The following is a 20,050-nucleotide window of genomic DNA, read 5'->3' as shown; positions in this document are numbered from 1 at the left end:
TGAATTTGGAGTTGTGAGACCCTCTGTCTCCCTCTGTTCTGTCACTGAAAGAAGGGGGTTAGGGTGTAAGGGATGCATGTACATATGTAAATGACAAATAGAGACACGTTAACAGAAATGTATTCATTTTCTCCAGGGGGAATGTGAATTGTGTATTTAGAAATTTGTAAAGCTTGCATCCTCCTGTCAAAAGAGAATTTAAATTGGGAAAATGAGACCTCTCCGACCGCGCCTGTTCATTAATGTAAGATACTTTATGTACCCCTAAACACGGGGTTGGAAGAAAAAAAGACATTGGTTTTCCTTTGTGAAATATTAAACTTGTGTGTATTTCTCTATTTCCTGTGTACTTTATAAAGGTGCTACATGAAAAAATGATAAAGACCCTTTTGAGGTATGATCGGAACTTTGGGGACGTGGGACCTTGAGTGGTTCCTAAAGATTGTTTCCAAATTTACAGTTTGTATAATTTTGGCAAATTTACAGTTTTTATGCAAAATTAGGCAAAATATACTATAAAGGTACAATCTGAAGTGATTGGCACAACAGGTGGCAGTTGTATTTTTGGTTTTGTACATTCTATGTGCAATCATTTCATATTCTAAACTGGTCAGAAAAAAACATTGTGATTTTTAGTCTTGCAAATCTGTATGTAGTTAGATGACGTGACATCCTAATATTTATCTAATAAATATGTATTCAGATGAAACACATTTCTGTGTTGCATTATTTCCTCATATTTTTGGGAATGGATCCACGGATACTGATTATATTATTTTTCCAAGAACTAACAAATTAAACAGCTCTGGCAAAACCAACTAACCATGAAGGAAAGCATACACATAATAATATTGAACTGAGGGAAATCCCGGAAAAGAAGAGAACACAATAAACTACTAATTAAGACATTTTCTCTCATTATGAAATATGGCAGTGATATGGTATGGGTAGGTAGGGGGTGGTTTGGGATTGGGCCATTATATACGTATATAATGTCTATAGTAATAACCGCTCGGCTATCCCCGATATAACCACACGGTGTCGCCCTGTGGAGATGCCGTAGGATTATTCCGTCGTGGATCCACCAATGGGGCCGTCTGGTGGTCTTGTCGTCTGACGTCATATGTAAACACAACAACCCCCCCATGGCCTAGCTGCGAATCCGGACTTTTTTGCAACGATGTTGCAAATGAAAAACCGTATAAAATACTGCTCGTTGGCGATAGCAGCGGCCAAGCTGTTCTCGTCTGGACCTGTTAGCAACCCTGTTGTGTATCTGGACATCGCTGCTGATAATGAACCTGTTGGAAGAATCGTTATAGAGGTATCATAGCAGCTAAATTACGCTGGCAAAAGTATCTAAGTTAGCTAGCTAGCAAGCTTTGGCTAAATCATCCCAAGCTAGCCAGACCGATCTTACCATTGTTCCTTTGCCTTGCATGCAGCTATTAGCTAACGAACTATTTATTTATCCATCAGTAACGTTACAAACAATACTGGTCGATGGTCATATAGCTAGCTAGTCATATAGAAGCTATAGATGCTACGGCTATGTCACGTGTTTTTAAGGCGTATGGTCCAGCATGTCTACTTTCATTGTAGCCAACAATCCTGCAGTCCATCTTCTACTTTTCAGCAAGCTAATGTAAGCTAACATGTATTGTCTTTTGCAGTTATTTGCAGAGGTTGTTCCAAAAACAGCAGGTATGCTCTTTGGTTCATGTTGGAATATTTGAATGCTAATAGGACATGGATATAAACATGTAGCCTGGGCTAAAAGACAAGCATTTGTTGTTATTTCAACAGAGAATTTCAGAGCGTTGTGCACTGGGGAACATGGGTTTGGATACAAAGGATCAGTGTTCCACAGAGTGATACCTGAGTTCATGTGTCAGGTATGCACATACTCAAAGACCACGCACAGTTCTCCTTTGTGGTATTCTGTATCTATATTGTATCTATGGTTTACAGGGAGGAGATTTCACAAACCACAATGGGACAGGGGGGAAATCCATATATGGAGCCAAGTTCAGCGACGAGAACTTCAAATTGAAACACACAAGTCCCGGTACAGTAAAGCATGGATCCCCTTTCTCCCATACCCGCTCTGAAGTCTCTTTCTAGTCGGTGTGTCTTTTCTATTCCAGTGGCTCAATCATAGCACACCGTTTAAACTGTTTTGTAGTCCTAAGCTAGCTTGGTTTTGTTTATGTTGTCATAGCATGCTTAGTCTCTGAACTCAAGATCATGGTTCAGCGCATCTCAAAATTGAGAAGATAATATAGCCACAACATGTCCACTAGATGGCCCTACCAACTCTGCAGGCGGGCCATTACGGTTTTGTAATCCTCAAGCGAATGACCTACTTTCAGAGTCAACATCCATTTATCGAAATAACTTCTGACAAAAACCTTACCACATGTTGATAGATGGCCACTTCAGTTTGGAGTGTACTCTGTTGCATAATCACAGCCTGAGTCCAATTAGAAACCGGGAACACGGTCTTACCCAATACAGAGTGGCTGTGCTACCCTGCCAGTGTCCCAATGGATAGTTCAACTCTGTATGTGGAAGACCCTTACTGTACTGCTCTGGATATACCACCATGTGCATTATTAAGTTTAATAATGATGATATTTAATCATGTATTTCTTTTCAGGTATTTTGTCAATGGCAAATTCGGGGCCCAACACCAATGGTTCACAGTTCTTCATTTGCACAGCTAAAACTGAATGGTAGGCAGTGTGGAGATGCAGTGCAATGCATGTTTTATTTCTGCCACGGTTACCTCTGGTTACCTCCATCTACGTACGAACTGATCACTAACTCCGGGGCGGAGGTATAGCTCAGTTGGTAGAGCGGGTCGTTCAGTGATCGTAGGGTTGGTGGTTCGAATCCCGGCTTCTCCTGACTACCTGTTGAAGTGTCCTTGGGCAAGACACTGAACCCCAAAATTGCTCCCAATGAGCAGGCAAGCGCCTTGCATGGCAGCTGCCGCCATTGGTGTGTGAATGGCGCTCCGGGCCAGTGTAACAACTGGATGGGGAGCGCGTTACAAATGCAGTACCTATACCTATACCTAACTGATCATAGTCAGGGGAGTAGTGATAAATACAGATGTGGGTAAACGCTGTTGGGTGCAGTTCACCCAACTTGTTTCTCCTCATTGATCAATACAGTTGATCTGAAAATAGGTGAGTAAACTCTCAGCCTCATTTTAAAGAGGTGGGTACTTGGGTTGAGGGGGAACTTGAGTTTACTTGGGTTTATCCTCCACTACACCCCTGATCATAGCCTATCTTGTCATTGCATGTCCTTTTGGAAACTGCACTGCACCATCACCGCAAAGCTAAATAATATTGAAAGTGGATGTGTAGTTAATATAGCCTTTATGCTAGAGTGAACTCTTGTTCACTAACTAGATGTTTACTGTGTTGACCTCTCCCTCAGGCTGAACGGTAAACACGTGGTCTTCGGCCAGGTGAAGGAGGGCATGCAAGTCGTCTCCAAAATGGAATCTTTCGGTTGCCATGACGGCGGTGTGATCAAGAAAATTGTCATCACCGACTGTGGGGAGATCAAATAACACACAGTACTGTACATGCAGTATGTACACACACACATACACATATATACATGTACACGCTCACACACGCGCATACTCACACACACACACACACACACACACACACACAGAATGTACAAATAAACATGCACTGTATAATGTGACTGCAAGACTGATTTTAATACTATTTTCTTACTTAATTTGACACTATTTCTTCAGAAGAATCACTGCCATAAATCCATTTTTATATTATGGTCTTATTCCTTTTTAATATTGTATACATTAACTTTATTGTGATCTGTGCAAACCCTTATGATTATCATAACTCTTTGTGTCAAAATATTTGGTACATGCAAGAATTGTTGGAGGGAGGGGTTTGAAATGAAACGCACCTACAGTATTATAAGGGAATCGTAGGAAACTCAATTGAAAGCTTTTAATGTCAGATGTCATTGCCAATGCCATCATTCTGTAAATAGATTTACTATGTAACTAATAATGGCATAAGACATGGACTCCCAGCACTGTCAATTGACTATTTGCCTTTATTCTCCCAAATAAATAAGTGTTTTCTGATGCTCCACTGCTGTTGCACATCTGATTTCATCCCTGCTGCTATTGAGGCTTCCTGGTAAGGATCCAGGAGCTTTTTTTAGACCCCCAGACTTCAAACATGACTTCCTATCCTTCAGAACAGGATATGACATCATGCCACAGGTATTGTTCATCTCATACCCAAGTATAGCTGGCAACATCCACTGTGCAAATCCCCTCCGGGAATCAGTAAAGTACCTACCTACAGTACCTAAACCTTGCGTAACATACAGTATAGACCTTTCTGGATAAAACACATATGCTATAGCTGTAACTAATGTGAACTATTTAATCAGTGTGTGCATCACTAATGCATTGGGCCATAGCCCTCAGTAAGTTTTTTAGTGGGTTGATCTTGCTTCCTTTGTTGCCTGATAACTAGTTTAAACAGAGCACATCTCCTGCAGGACACATTGAGGCCAGCTTGTGTCCCAAAGCCAGAAGACTGGGTGGTGCTGCTTATCAGGCTAATACTTTCTGAAGGTAAATAATGAAGCGATGTGAAAAAGTGCTTCTCGCTCCTAAATGAAACCACATGCACGCTGACCTTCCATCGTTTGTTTGAATTCTCGGATTACATTGTTGCTATAGAGACATTGCAGCTCTAGCTGTGTTCAGCCAGTGATGTTGTAACAAACCTGATATAATTTGGGTCCCCACCCTCTAGTGAGGTTTTAGCTATTTGGAATGCCTGTCCAAGACCGCATGGAAACTTGGCTGTAATGTAGCCAATATCTAATACTCATTCTCAACAAAAACATGTTTACAATCGTTAAAAGCCAGTACTTGAAATTGTATAATTCCCGTCTGAATAACACTTCCTATATCTAGATCATTGGTGGGTGTTCTGCTCCGTATAGGCCTACCTAACCACAGTTTTACCAAAACGTGTTGAGAGAAATCTCAGTGACTCTTGTCCTTTCAACACCGGCGTGTGTGAGGCCCTCCTGGATGACATGGAGTGACAACAGCGCCGGGTCCCACAGTGGCTCTCCCGTTTCACGAGCAGAACCACCATGTTTAAACCATTACCAACCTTCCTATCACAACCCATGCACTATACTCACTCTTATGTAAGACGTCAGGCCTGCATATGTGCTCAACTCGAGGAGAACGTACACTTGCTGTACGGAACACTGTTAACTGGGGAGCTGGAGAACACCCAAAGACCTCTGAGCTGCAGTTGGCTGGTATCAAACCCATGACTGCCTTTATGAAAATCTAACAAAGCACCACAATAATACAAACCAGATGAACAGTTAAGAATTCAATATGTTTTTTATTAATCAAACTCCTAATAGCACTAAAGCACTAACATTGTTTTTGTTGTTCTAACTAACAAATAAGGCACATTTTGGAATGCCGTTTCATGGACATTTGAACAACAGTACTTCCTGTCTAACTCCCCAGTCATACAATCTTTTTCACCACAACGTACGTCTGCGCTCTGTCCAATCCAATTATAGCATTACAATGATTTCAAACATCACATACAGTATAAACATTGACCACATAAGTGTTAACATTACATTCAGTAAATATGTATTACTTGGTATACATTATCAGTGAATGATACATTTCATGACTACTAACAATCATTTAGAAGTTGTCGAGAATGTTAGAAACAATGTAGCAAACTACGTTACTGTGCAGAAATTAAATACATTGCACAAAATAATACTTCATTCAAAAAAAAAACACATGCACATGCAAACCTTACAATAGTTGTTTGTCTCACTGACTTTCTTATATAATTACACACTTTCTTAACTAAGAATAACAGCATACTGCAATAGTTCACAATAGTTCCTTATAATTGCTGCTTTAAGCAAGCTACAACTCACAGTTTAATGTGGTAATACAGTGGTGAGTATCAGGCACTAATATATAAAGATGATTTCTTCTGCATGTTATCACAACAGTATTATTGCTTTTACTATCAATATCTCAATCCCACAGATTGGTGTATATTCATAATACTGTAATCTGTATACAAAATGAATTCATGCTACTGTATTCAAAGGACGCAAAGGTAACTCATGTTAGTTAAAGCACTTGGGTATCATTGTGGGTTATTTAACACTGATATGTAACACTAACCACAAAACAAAACACAAAAAGACAATGGCTTATAATTGAGTAAGGGCATTCAGTATGTACCAACTTCTTAATAATATTCTATGTAGACATCAATATTTCCTTCTTAGTGTAACTTTGTTGCATATTTTATACAAAAAGTGTTGTAAAAAATCTTTCCATAAATATCTCTGCAGGATAAGCCCTCAGATGATTGTAAAACGTCAAAGAAAAACTCCCAGCTTTGTCTGTTTCTCAGCAATAGGCCCTTTTTCACATAGAAAGCTTCAATATTGCATAACATTTAAAAAAAAGTTACTATCCTTGAAAATCATGGCCTTCAAATATATACATAAAAAGTCTTTTGTAAATATCTTTATCAGGGAAATAACTCATCAATTGTTTTTTGCAAATTGCTCAAAAAATTTCAACATCTATTACGTTTTCCAAAATACACATCTTTCATAAAAATTCACAAATTCAAAGTGAAAAGGTACTATAAAAGTCAAGTATAGTAATTCAAGATAAAAACACATCCTAAAGGCTTTAAAGGTTTTAAATGTACACATGTTGTATTAACTGCTTCCATTGGCTTCTCTGTGCCAGCTGAATGACATGGCTTTTGTCTGGGCGGAATCTGAGCATCCCATAATAGCAGGATGAATAACTTCTCATATGAAAATATTTCCTATTGCTCTACAGCACACATCAGAATACTTTCAATCTCTATCATTGTAAAGAGTAATCTAATATGTGATTAGATACTCTGCCTAATATTAAACACTATAGCTAACTGTCTACATCGAAATGTAGACGGTGAGATAAATTTGATTTGTCAAACTTGTAGGAATTATACCATAGTGTACTAGCAGACCTAGGCACCATTCTGGCTTGGCAAACTAGGTTTAAATACTTATTTTACTTATCATCAAATAGAGTTACAGACAATATACTGTACTGTACAGCACTGAGAATAGACTGATTCTGATTGATCCCAACATTACTGTAGATGTGGAGAGAAAATACTACATTCATCAACCTCCAAATTAACAAAACATCTATCAGACATTGTCTACAGATGATCCATCTCAAGCCATTACTATTCAAAGTATTCTAAACCAAAGAATGCTTCAGCGAAACCACTTCTACCACAGGACACAACATTGGGCCAGCATGTTCTACACGCTCTGACAAATGACTAGTTGCTGTCCTCTTTACATACTGTATGTGCTCTAAGTTAGTTCTACTTGTGTGCGAAGTAACTCAATTAGGCTTCGACAGACTATCAACAACTAAAAAAAGACATGAGGTGTACAGCTTTTAGTGCAAGCCCATTTCTTGTACTGACTATAAAATATCATCAATGTTGATATTCCATGACAACAGACTACAGCGTGATGTTTTTGCCAGCTGGAAATGTTGGTGTAGTTCATGCCTCCAACCAAACAACTGGTGTTGAGGGAAGCCAGGTTAAACTTTCAGTGCTAATGGGGTAATAGTATTGTTTTCCCATCTGTATTCACATCTTGAAATAGCAATAAAATTGGCAGAATCTCACAGTTACCTCAAGTGATTATTTCATTCCTGCTCCAAATCCTTCTGATTATTCAATTTTAATGTTCTGATACGTGTTTTTCTATGTATGTCTTCATAAGGAACATTAGCACAATATAAAATAAACATTCCACATTATGGAGGAAAATATTTCATTCATATAGAAATAAACATCTCACTATAGTGTAGTGTAGAAAACGTCTCTTCAACTACTTACAAGATAACAATGTTCCAAAAATCGTAAATTTTTCATGAGTCCAAACCTTTTTTTTCTCCATTTTACAAAATGTATATGAACAATATTCTTCGGTCCAGATTCTTCTGATGAGTACTCTTGTCTGAGTGTAAATAAACAGTATGACTGTAAACAGGTACCTGGACGTGCACCTCCCTTCAATTAAATACATTGGTTTATGATGATAGTACTGTAAGTGGTATCAAACAACATGAACGTAAACTTAATCCATCTGCAGACTTCCAAATTTGCTAAAAAACAAAACATAGCCATGTCTCAACATCTCTGCAATATTAATATCTCTCTCTAATTCCCTTCAAAACTGTAAAGCAGACTGTACCGTGCCTCTCTCCACCAGACTTCCTTTACTCTAACCACCTGTTTTACTAACTGAGAAGGATCCAATCCCTTGGAAAATTTGCTAGTATGTTTCTGCTAGGTCAAAACCAGTCAAAAAGTAGTATTACTAGATAGCAACATCTTTACTGGTCAACTCTAAGGCCTGTTACGGTATGCATATGCACTGGACATCATGAAAAAGTCACATGAGATTGTGAAGCCCTAAAAATAAACTGAATATTCAAATGAACCAACTACATGTAAGTACACCCTTCTGCCTACTGCTCAACCACTATAGCTGAGAACACAATATTGGTTTAGCAGAACTGGGTTTTTGCTGAAACTGACGTTATTGCACAGTTGCCATTAAGAAGATAATTTATCAAAGCTGGTCTGCCTCCGAATCTAGACTGATACTTTATCATTAGTTCATCATTGCTGACGTAAATGCATAGCAAGCGTATGAAACATCTGTTACTGATGTACTAGATCTAAACAAGGAACGATTCTACACTTCAACCTACAGTAGTTTCTAAAAGACAAGTGGAAGCAGTTACACAATCTTTTGATATACATACATACATACAACATACATACAACATACATACTGTACACACATACATACATACATACATACATACATACATACATACATACATACATACATACATACATACATACATATGTCCCAGTTAAGTCAATTTAAATTGCACAATAGACAACAGCAAAAAATAAATAGGCCAAATGTAAGCCAGGGATGAATGGCATATTATCCCTTAGTTAATTCACAGTTAATAAGATGTGCTGTTGACCCAAACATGGTTAACATTACATTACCATCACGAGAAGCCCTGTTCTAACGTTCAGCACATCCACACACACTTCACTTGGCAGGGGAAAGGAAGGCAGACCTCTGTAAACACAAAACCAACAGACCCCAGGGTGAGGTAACCCACGGTGACCATACAGGCATCCGTACTGTCACTAAACACAAAACCAACACACCCCAGAGTGAGGTAACCCACTGTGACCACACAGGCGTCACTACTGTCATTGACACCGATGAAACATACAAGGCTAATATAATAATATGCATACATAGGTAAATTGGGTTACAAAGGATTTCTGGTACACACAAGGCCCTATTGAGAATATTTACACACTTGATTTTGGCAAGTTTTCACTTTTTCTTGAAAGAGCACTTTGTGGCTACAAATCACTCAAGACAGATCTTAGAACGGGTCGTAACAGTTTCTCCCACTCATAATCCTACTCCTAACCATCGTACGGAAGAGGAAGACCTATTGGAGGAGGAAAAAATCTGACCTCTACCTACAGTAGGGTTGAGAAAGGGAGCATGATGGGCAGCCAGGGATGGGGGGAGGAGGGGGGGGGTGACAGGGTCGGGACATAGAGTATGTGATGGGGATTCTGTACTGGTGGGAGACAGAGGGGGGTTCTGTCAGGGGGGGGTGGGGGGGGGGGTGACATGGGGGGTGTCTGCTAGAGGTTGATCAACGCCGAGGGGGGGGGGGCTGGAGGAGGCGGGTGGGGATGAGGGACAGATGACGGAGGAGGGGTAGAGGTTTTTCTCAGGGGGGGGGGTTATTGCACGCGGCGGCAGTAGTAGCCCAGGACCTTGCATTTCTCACAGAGGTGCTGGGGGTGTTCCTTACTCTGGTCAGACACGTCCAGCCCGTCCGGCTTCTCCAAAGGGCGCTACACAGAGAGAGGGAGGTTGAGGGGGGGGGGGGCAGGGGGGTAGACAGTATTAGTAACTTCTTATAGAGTAGGGCAAACCTACACACACACACACCTATACCCTGCACTCTGCCATAAGTCTGTATGGGAGGGTGTTCAACTCAGTGCTATCATACTCCCGGTGCTTATTACTAATTATTCCAAAACGTTTGCAGCCCAGGAGTGTAATTTGCTTAATTTGCCCCACTGAGCTGGTGTGGCAACACATAACAGACACACACTCACACACACACACACACATACACACCCACACACATTGGATGATACAGACTCGTGTGGAAATACCAGCAACACTCCACTGGGAATGGCTTTCCTGGAAATGGTCTGAAGGACACAAAGACCAGCCATTCAATGCCAGTGGTTTTTGGATGTTGCTTAAACAATCCCTCCGCAATCATTTGCTTTCCCGCCACGCCATTGTTGTTGGAGAATGTTTTTTTTATGATTCTGTTATTTCTTCCAGAGGGTCTCAGATGTGTTTTATAACTAGTGGGAACCAGGCTGCAGTGGGCCAGTGTGAGGAGACCTTGACGGATGGCCAGCTGCTTGGGAGGCTCACTGATAAGTTCTATGAAATGTTCATCAGCATACCCACAATGCTTAGCTGCACTCCCAGGACCTGACGTATCTGAGAACTGAAAGTAGAAAAATCCTAAAACACCTTTAAGGTACAGCAAACAGAATACCCTAACACAAACCACCTCTGTTTCTCTGTCCTCTAATAGGACGACTGAATCTAGGATGTTAGATCCCTCGTATGTTAGCATTCAAACGGAAGTGTTCAGGACATGGAATTCTGGGTAGGTAGGAATCAGACATGACATAGAAGGAGGAGGAAGATGCATGATGTTTATTTCTTTTCTGTGATTCTTTTCAGTTTGGGCCAGGATCTGGGTGGGTGAGAGCGTGAGATATGTGAAGGTTAGCGCTCCATCACCGACGCTGACAGAGGGGAATATGCTAAGAGGGCAACATTGCAGATGGGTGGAATTTGCCTGTCAGTGCGAAGCAGACCCCAACACACACAAAGACAGAAGAGCATGCCTTTCTCTCCAGCTGGTTGCTCAAGAGACAGTTCTTCCTGGCTTTTGGGATCCAGCTTCAGGGATCTTTATGAATACCTCCCTTTCATGGCGTTAATGTATTTTCCTATTGTAATATGTCTGAAGCAGGTGCCAGATATAATCCTTGCATTGACACAGCTGTATCGAGTACATTGTCAGGCACAATATGTCAGCACTGCATTCAGAGTTTTAATGACTTTGCGATCAGTAAGATTAATGGAAACAACAGGGACAGCCAAAAATCAACATGAACCTTATATAATATATATAATACTGTCTATCTTTTATTGTATTCATTTGATTGTAATTGTTAGCAGGGTGAAGCATGTTCTCCTGCCAGGAGATTCAGGGTAGGGGGAGTGGGGGCTCTGCTTTCATGTGGTGGAATTGGAAGAATGTGTTGAAATATACATTTGAAACGATTGAGTGTCACAGATAATATTTCTTGGGCAGCGGAAAATAGAAAGATAATTTCAACGAGAGCTTTGTTCTCATTTGAACTGTGCAAGTAGAAAGGAACATTATTCAAGGTTGTCAACTGGAGATCGTATTAAAGGCAAGATCGTTAAAAACACTGGGGTCCCATATTTTAACAGTTACATAAAGTATATGACCGAGCCTTAGTCCTTTTGGATCAGGCAAGGCTGAACCTGGTTAGCAGCCCCAGAAAGCACTAGCATGACCACATGTGGCGCATTCTGTATCTGGTCTCTATTAGCTCTGGTTCAGCCAAGCTATTTCACCGTTCAACCAAATGTATAGAACACCACTCCAGTTTCCACTTTCACTACAACTTACACATACTCTATAGATGACATAGCCTATAGACCACATACTCTATAAATCATATAGCCTATAGAACACATACACTATAGATCACATACCCTATAGAACACATACGCTATAGATGACATAGCCTATAGACTACATACACTATAGATCACATAGCCTATAGACCACATACACTATAGATCACATAGCCTATAGAACACATACACTATAGATCACATAGCCTATAGAACACATACACTATAGATCATATAGCCTATAGACCACATACGCTATAGATCATTTCAATGTAATTTTCGGTCACAAGGGCAACTGGTCCGAACAAACTTCCTGTTTTGAAAATGAACATCACCATTTGTCGACGTCATTACCACCGTACCACCGTCTTACCATTTCATGGAATGTTCATTTTTAAAACAGGAAGTTTGTTTGGACCAGTTGCCCTAGTGACCGAAAATTCTATTGAAATGGTGTACGTTTCTACTGTATCGTAGGACAGCGTTTATCGCCACCGGTCTTCCCGACTCTGTGGAGAATGAGATTCAGAGATTCGATGGCGGGTGTCGGTACCTGTTTGTGTGGGTAGACGTTGATGTGGCATTTGATACATTCTTGTCCCATGTTGGCCCAGGAGTTCCCGCTCATCCACTTCCTCTTGCATTTGGGACACTTGTACTCTCCGAAGCAGCGTTTCTTCCCCTGGTAGGGAGTCAGTCCTTCTCCCTTGGGCCGGGCCTGAGAACACAAGGAGGTGAGATGGTTCACAGTGCCACATGGTCAAGTCATCAGTTGGCTCCGAGCCTGTATGAGCTAAGATGCTGCTTTTTAATGCACCAGGTGGGGGGAGCACAAGTCACGAATGCTCTTTATGTTAAGCACAGCATAACCTGGGAAACTGGAACTCGGCATACCTTAAATTCAGTCTCATACTCTAGTAGGGCCTGCTAAATCGGTAGTTGCTAGTTCCTCTCAATGCAGAGACCGGTCAAACCCTAACCCCAACTCTGAACCTAATCCTAACCTTAACCCTAAACCTAACCCTAACCTTTAAACCTTAACCTATCCCTCACCCTAACCTAACCCTAAACAGTGTCTGCGTTTATGGGAACTAGCCTTTACCCTACTAAATGTGCATGTGATTCTGGTATAGTGTTCAGTTATATAATATATTTTACTTTCAGTAGAGCTGCATTTTATATCGCCCTTGTCTCATGGGGGCGATGATTATGAGTAGTCATCCAGGCATGAAAAAGCACTCTTGAGAGGGGCCATGTTCTTCTCCTATTGAGCTCACGCTGGCAGCCGTACAGCCCAGTATCCAGGCCACTACAACAGCAAAGGGGGAATCGTCTTATTTTTCTCCTCTTATGTCTCAAAACAAACTCACGACTGATGTCATCACAGGGATAAATCTCAAACTGAATGCCGTCCAGCCAAAACAGACTCCAATTAGAGACGCTAACTGTCTGAGTCTGTCTGAGACCCGTCACACTGCGCTCCGAACCCCGCCCGTCACAGATGACGTCGTAAAGGCAGTAAAACCATCGATCCCGAGCCTGTTTGTGCAAACAAAACTATAGTTTTCATGCTTACCGAGTGACCAGTACGCATCCACTATATGAAGACTTCCATCAGAGGCCACTGGACAGACTCAACCTACAGCTTACCCAGAAGTAACCTGTCACCCCCCCCCACACACACATTCCAGGGTGGAGGGTACAGGAGGAGGTGTAGACCACCCCAGGTACCCCGTCCTATCCTGCCCCATGTGTGTTATGAGTTATGCGAAGGCTAATCACCAGCATCTGGTCCAGCCTGAGCCTCCACCAGCGTCGGTCTGCGCTCGTCCAAGAGCTTTGACATCGCCGTGACTCAACCACTGTCAACAGAGTGTCCCCCGCTGTGACAGCGCACAGGCTGGAAAGTGTGACGCGCTGGCCCGCCGCCAGAGTAACTGGCCCTGATCGGTGGTGCTCCTGACGCAATCGCCAAACAATAGTGGTGACAGTGTCATGGTAACACTGTGTTTCTGGATTCCCTTCTACCGATGATCTGGCTGTAATCAACCCAACGACACAGAGACAGCCAACCTGCTTGTTTCATTTCCTGGTGGCGTGGCGTGTAGTATCCGTTATCACTAGGGTATCTCAACATGCCTCTCTATAGCTAGTGTGTACAGCATGTCATTATCCTTCATCTCGACTTGCAGATACTACGCACAGATATCTCTGTGTCGCTATAGTCGAGGTCAAGGTGTAGTTGTTGATGTCTATATCTACGGTATATTGTAACTACTGTATCTCTACGACTTGGTGCGCAGATATCTGTGTTTTGCTATTGTGGCGATTCTATAAGTGAATCTCTGGGAGATAAGTGTGATCACGCAGGCTGGTCACTCAGGTGATCTGGTCATCAGTCCTCTGTGCTCTGGTCAGAGCTCTGGCCCCGAGCCGGGGGACTCACATGATGCTGTTATCGTCTACTTGACTGCTCTGGTTCTGGTCAGATGAGGTTTTAACCTACATGTGGGATGCAGACAGACTCATAAAACCATCCCGGTCTCGCAAGCTTACATTCAGATTCACTACACAGAGCAGGATGTAAGCTTGTGAGATCAGGGTGGTTTTACAAGGCTGGGATACAGATATGCAGGCAACTAAAGCAGAACCACAACATACAGTAACAAGACAAGGGTGGATCTCAGGACCATGTACCATTTAGAACCAGATAGATACTGTGCCAATACAGTGCAGCGTATTTATCAATTTTTACAATATAATTTCCCATACAGTATCACTACCATCCAACTGGACCGCAAAGTAAAAGTCTTTCTAAAATACTAATCCTAGGCTAACCAACCCTTCTTTTGCAAGTGAGAATAGTGCTGACAAGCACAAGGCACAGCGGGGGCTGTGGTCGATGCCAGGGATGCGAGCGTGCCTGTCTGTTCTGCCTCCGACTCTGGGGATGGGTGGGCGACATACATACCACAGCCACACTGACTGAGTTGAGAATGTGAATGACTGCAAAACATCTGGGCCCCTCCCCCCCGTCTGAGATGGGCTCTGAGACACGCCACCCGTCAACACGGCCGCCCGCAGGCATCTCTCTGATCTTCACAGGGTCAAGCCTCTGGTAGACCAAGTCAAATCAAATCAAGCTTTATTTATATAGCACATTTCATACACAAAGGCAACACAATGCGCTTTGCAGAAAGAAAGCGGGGGAGGATATACTGTATATACATATACTTATCCTACCCCAAATTTTCCACATGAAAGCTAACAACCACTTCACCCTTTAGAGCCAATACTGTAAACACCAGGACAGGGAGGAGAGGGTGAGAAGAACTGTTTCTTTAGGTGTAAATTACAAATTTGTCTTTTGGTTTTGGTTTCCAGAATAGGAGCTTGGTGCTTCCTACGGTGCTTCCTATAAAAATATAATGCTTTTGTACAGTATATCACCACGGATAAAGAGTTGCGCAGTCGGTCCGTGTCAACATGCTGGGCATGCCATGCCGAGAGAGCCAGACCAGTGTGTGTTTGGTTTTCCAGCAGGCACTGGCCCACTCTGTCCGATGCTTTCAGCAAATACAGCCATTCACACACAGTGTGAGAGGGAAATGGACATAGTCTGACCCATTTAGGCCTTTTTTTCAGGCACTCCTTGAGGGAAAACAAAGCTTTGAAATGGAGGAGCGATCGATAGTGTCCGTGCTGGTTGCTGTTACTGTTTATTTGTCCTCTGTAGTTGCAGTTCCGGGCTGGACAGAGTCAGGCTGGACAGAGTCAGGCTGGACAGAGTCAGGCTGGACAGAGTCAATGTTTGTTTGCACTCATGGCCTGGACTCTCGTGTGCTGAGATAAGGGTCAGCACATGTGTGTGTGTGTGTGTGTGTGTGTGTGTCTGTGTGTGTGTGTGTGTGTGTGTGTGTGTGTGTGTGTGTGTGTGTGTGCAGCGGGAGAGGAGAGTGCAGTTTAACAACACGACCACGAGCAGTCAACCACATCCTTCTGAGAACCATAACACAGCGGGTAGGCAGGGCTGAGACTCATCACTCACACACACACACACACACACACACACACACACACACACACACACACACACACGCACACACACATCTCCACCAGCAGGGCTGAGACTCATCACTCACTCACACACATACACACACACACACACGCACACACACGCGCACACACACACACACACACACACACACACACACACACACACACACACACACACACACACACACACACACACACACACACATCTCCACCAGCAGGGCTGAGACTCATCAATCACACATCTCCAACAGCCAGGTCAGACTCTCACTCTGGAGCAATACATATACAACTGCCTACACACACACACACACACACACACACACACACACACACACACACACACACACACACACACACACACACACACACTCACACATCTCCACCAGCCAGACACATCATTACACACACACAGCATCACACACACACATACACACACACACACATTTTCTCTCTCCATCTCTATCTCACGCAAACACACACACACACACACACACACACACACACACACACACACACACACACACACACACAAAGCCATCACATTACACAGACAGGTTTTTATAACCCCCTGAGAGGTAACAACTGGAAAGCTTCAGCAGACGATTTCCTGCATCCCTCCTCCTCACTACTCAGTCCAGACGCTCACCGTCTTCCTCAAGGTTCACAGTCTTAATGAACGCAGAATGAATAATAATAAAACATTAGGAACATTAGAAACAAAGAGGCTGAGACAGAGAAATAAAAGGGAATAGTAACAAAGCAAGGAACGGTTTGAGAGAGACAGGTAGAGAGAGGGACAGAGAGAGAGACCGGTAGAGGAACAGAGAGAGAGACAGGTAGAGACCCAGAGAGAGAGACAGAGAGAGAGACGGGTAGAGGGACAGAGAGAGAGACAGGTAGAGGGACAGAGAGAGAGAGAGACAGGTACAGACCCAGAGAGAGAGACAGATAGAGGGACAGAGAGAGAGACAGGTAGAGGGACAGAGAGAGAGAGACAGGTACAGACACAGAGAGAGAGACAGATAGAGGGACAGAGAGAGAGACGGGTAGAGGGACAGAGAGAGAGACAGGTAGAGACCCAGAGAGAGAGACAGATAGAGGAAAAGAGAGAGAGACGGGTAGAGGGACAGAGAGAGAGACGGGTAGAGAGACAGAGAGAGAGACAGGTAGAGACCCAGAGAGAGAGACGGATAGAGGAAAAGAGAGAGAGACGGGTAGAGGGACAGAGAGAGAGACAGGTAGTAGGACAAAGAGAGAGACAGATAGATGGACAGAGAGAGAGACAGGTAGAGGGACAGAGAGAGAGACAGGTAGTAGGACAAAGAGAGAGACAGATAGATGGACAGAGAGAGAGACAGGTAGAGGGACAGAGAGAGAGACAGGTAGAGGGCCAGAGAGAGACGGGTAGAGGGACAGAGAGAGAGAGACGGGTAGAGGGACAGAGAGAGAGACGGGTAGAGGGACAGAGAGAGAGACAGGTAGAGGGACAGAGAGAGACAGAGAGAGAGAAGGTTTGAGACAGGTAGGTAGAGGGACAGAAAGAGAGATAGGTAGAGGAACAGAGAGAGAGAGAGAGAAGGTTGACAGGTAGAGGGACAGAGAGAGACAGGTAGACAGAGAGAGAGAACATTAGAGAAGGTTTGAGACAGGTAGAGGAACAGAGAGAGAGACAGGTAGAGACAGAGAGAGAGAAGGGTAGAGGGACAGATAGAGAGACAGGTAGAGGGACAGAGAGAGCGATGGTAGAGGGACAAAGAGAGACAGAGAGAGAGAAGGTTTGAGATAGGTAGGTAGAGGGACAGAGAGAGAGAGCTAGAGACAGAGAGAGAGAGAACATTAGAGAAGGTTTGAGACAGGTAGCGGGACAGGGAGGCAGACAGACAGGCAAATAGATAGGTAGAAGGACAGAGAGAGACAAGTAGAGACGCAGAGAGAGAGAAGGTTTGAGACAGGTAGAGGGACAGAGAGAGAGAAAGAGACAGACAGGTAGAGGGACAGAGAGAGAGAGAACATATGAGAGGGAGACAGAGAGAACTGGATCTCTCCAGCTGTGTTCCCTGACGATTGCAAAGGGGGTCTGAGCAGATCCACCATCAGGACCCCATAACCCTGTATCACTACCATCAGGACCCCATAACCCTGTATCACTACCATCAGGACCCCATAACCCTGTATCACTACCATCAGGACCCCATAACCCTGTATCACTACCATCAGGACCCCATAACCCTGTATCACTACCATCAGGACCCCATAACCCTGTATCACTACCATCAGGACCCCATAACCCTGTATCACTACTATCAGGACCCCATAACCCTGTATCACTACTATCAGGACCACATAACCCTGTATCACTACCATCAGGACCACATAACCCTGTATCACTACTATCAGGACCACATAACCCTGTATCACTACCATCAGGACCACATAACCCTGTATCACTACTATCAGGACCACATAACCCTGTATCACTACCATCAGGACCACATAACCCTGTATCACTACCATCAGGACCACATAACCCTGTATCACTACCATCAGGACCACATAACCCTGTATCACTACCATCAGGACCACATAACCCTGTATCACTACTATCAGGACCACATAACCCTGTATCACTACTATCAGGACCACATAACACTGTATCACTACTATCAGGACCACATAACCCTGTATCACTACCATCAGGACCACATAACCCTGTATCACTACCATCAGGACCACATAACCCTGTATCACTACTATCAGGACCACATAACTCTGTATCACTACCATCAGGACCACATAACCCTGTATCACTACCATCAGGACCACATAACCCTGTATCACTACTATCAGGACCACATAACCCTGTATCACTACTATCAGGACCACATAACCCTGTATCACTACTATCAGGACCACATAACCCTGTCTCACTACTATCAGGACCACATAACCCTGTATCACTACTATCAGGACTACATAACCCTGTATCACTACCATCAGGACCACATAACCCTGTATCACTACCATCAGGACCACATAACCCTGTATCACTACTATCAGGACCACATAACCCTGTATCACTACTATCAGGACCACATAACCCTGTATCACTACTATCAGGACCACATAACCCTGTATCACTACTATCAGGACCACATAACCCTGTATCACTACTATCAGGACCACATAACCCTGTATCACTACTATCAGGACCACATAACCCTGTATCACTACCATCAGGACCACATAACCCTGTATCACTACCATCAGGACCACATAACCCTGTATCACTACCATCAGGACCACATAACCCTGTATCACTACTATCAGGACCACATAACCCTGTATCACTACTATCAGGACCACATAACTCTGTATCACTACTATCAGGACCACACAACCCTGTATCACTACTATCAGGACCCCATAAATGGTAAATGGTAAATGGACTGCACTTATATAGCGCTTTTCCACCTTAGCGGCACTCAAGGCGCTTTACAATGGCCTCTCATTCACCCATTCACACACACATTCACACACCAATTGCGGTAGCTGCCATGCAAGGTGCTAGCCTGCTCATTGGGAGCAATTTGGGGTTAGGTGTCTTGCTCAAGGACACTTCGACATGTGAACAGTTGGAGCTGGGATTCGAACCACTGACCCTTTGATCACTGAACGACCCGCTCTACCAACTGAGCTACAGCCGCTCCCATAACCCTGTATCAATACTATCAGGACCCCATAACCCTGCATCACTACCATCAGGACCCCATAACCCTGTATCACTACTATCAGGACCACATAACCCTGTATCACTATCATCAGGACCCCATAACCCTGTATCACTACTATCAGGACCACATAACCCTGTATCACTACTATCAGGACCACATAACCCTGTATCACTATCATCAGGACCCCATAACCCTGTATCACTACTATCAGGACCACATAACCCTGTATCACTACTATCAGGACCACATAACCCTGTATCACTACTATC

General features: G+C 43.3%; 2 protein-coding genes across 3 annotated transcripts in view; one reads left to right on the top strand and one right to left on the bottom strand.

Moving 5' to 3' along the window:
* Positions 1 to 1,155: 1,155 nt before the first annotated feature.
* Positions 1,156 to 4,140, top strand: ppifa (peptidylprolyl isomerase Fa). The gene is made up of 6 exons (XM_084461296.1): positions 1,156 to 1,324; positions 1,674 to 1,704; positions 1,807 to 1,895; positions 1,972 to 2,068; positions 2,660 to 2,735; positions 3,451 to 4,140. The coding sequence occupies exons 1-6, from the start codon at positions 1,181 to 1,183 to the stop codon at positions 3,584 to 3,586; spliced, it is 573 nt and encodes a 190-aa protein (XP_084317422.1). The 5' UTR covers positions 1,156 to 1,180; the 3' UTR covers positions 3,587 to 4,140.
* A 1,312-nt stretch (positions 4,141 to 5,452) lies between these two features.
* zcchc24 (zinc finger, CCHC domain containing 24) overlaps positions 5,453 to 20,050 on the bottom strand; it is a 42,020-nt gene continuing 27,422 nt past the window's right edge. The window contains exons 3-5 of one of the 2 annotated variants that reach the window (XM_084459231.1): positions 12,548 to 12,712; positions 10,040 to 10,082; positions 5,453 to 9,276 (exon numbers count right to left, since the gene is read on the bottom strand). In XM_084459231.1, the coding sequence (XP_084315357.1) occupies positions 9,227 to 9,276; positions 10,040 to 10,082; positions 12,548 to 12,712 (258 nt within the window). In that variant the 3' untranslated portion in view covers positions 5,453 to 9,226. Of the gene's footprint in view, positions 10,083 to 12,547; positions 12,713 to 20,050 lie in introns of both variants that reach the window. The other variant, XM_084459230.1, reaches the window with a different exon arrangement.

This window comes from Borostomias antarcticus (assembly GCF_949987555.1).
Source record: "Borostomias antarcticus genome assembly, chromosome: 2".
In the NCBI taxonomy this organism is placed as follows: Eukaryota; Metazoa; Chordata; class Actinopteri; order Stomiiformes; family Stomiidae; genus Borostomias; species Borostomias antarcticus.
The sequence above is the reverse complement of the archived record's forward strand: the minus strand, read 5'-3'. Positions and strand labels throughout refer to the sequence as shown.

What these genes read in the sequence shown, in the direction of transcription:
- ppifa (XM_084461296.1), top strand. Translation starts at nt 1,181, where the DNA reads ATGTTGCAAATGAAAAACCGTATAAAATACTGCTCGTTGGCGATAGCA. An exon ending in TACCTGAGTTCATGTGTCAG is followed by an intron (nt 1,896 to 1,971) that starts GTATGCACATAC and finishes TATGGTTTACAG; the next exon opens with GGAGGAGATTTCACAAACCA. An exon ending in TGCACAGCTAAAACTGAATG is followed by an intron (nt 2,736 to 3,450) that starts GTAGGCAGTGTG and finishes CCTCTCCCTCAG; the next exon opens with GCTGAACGGTAAACACGTGG.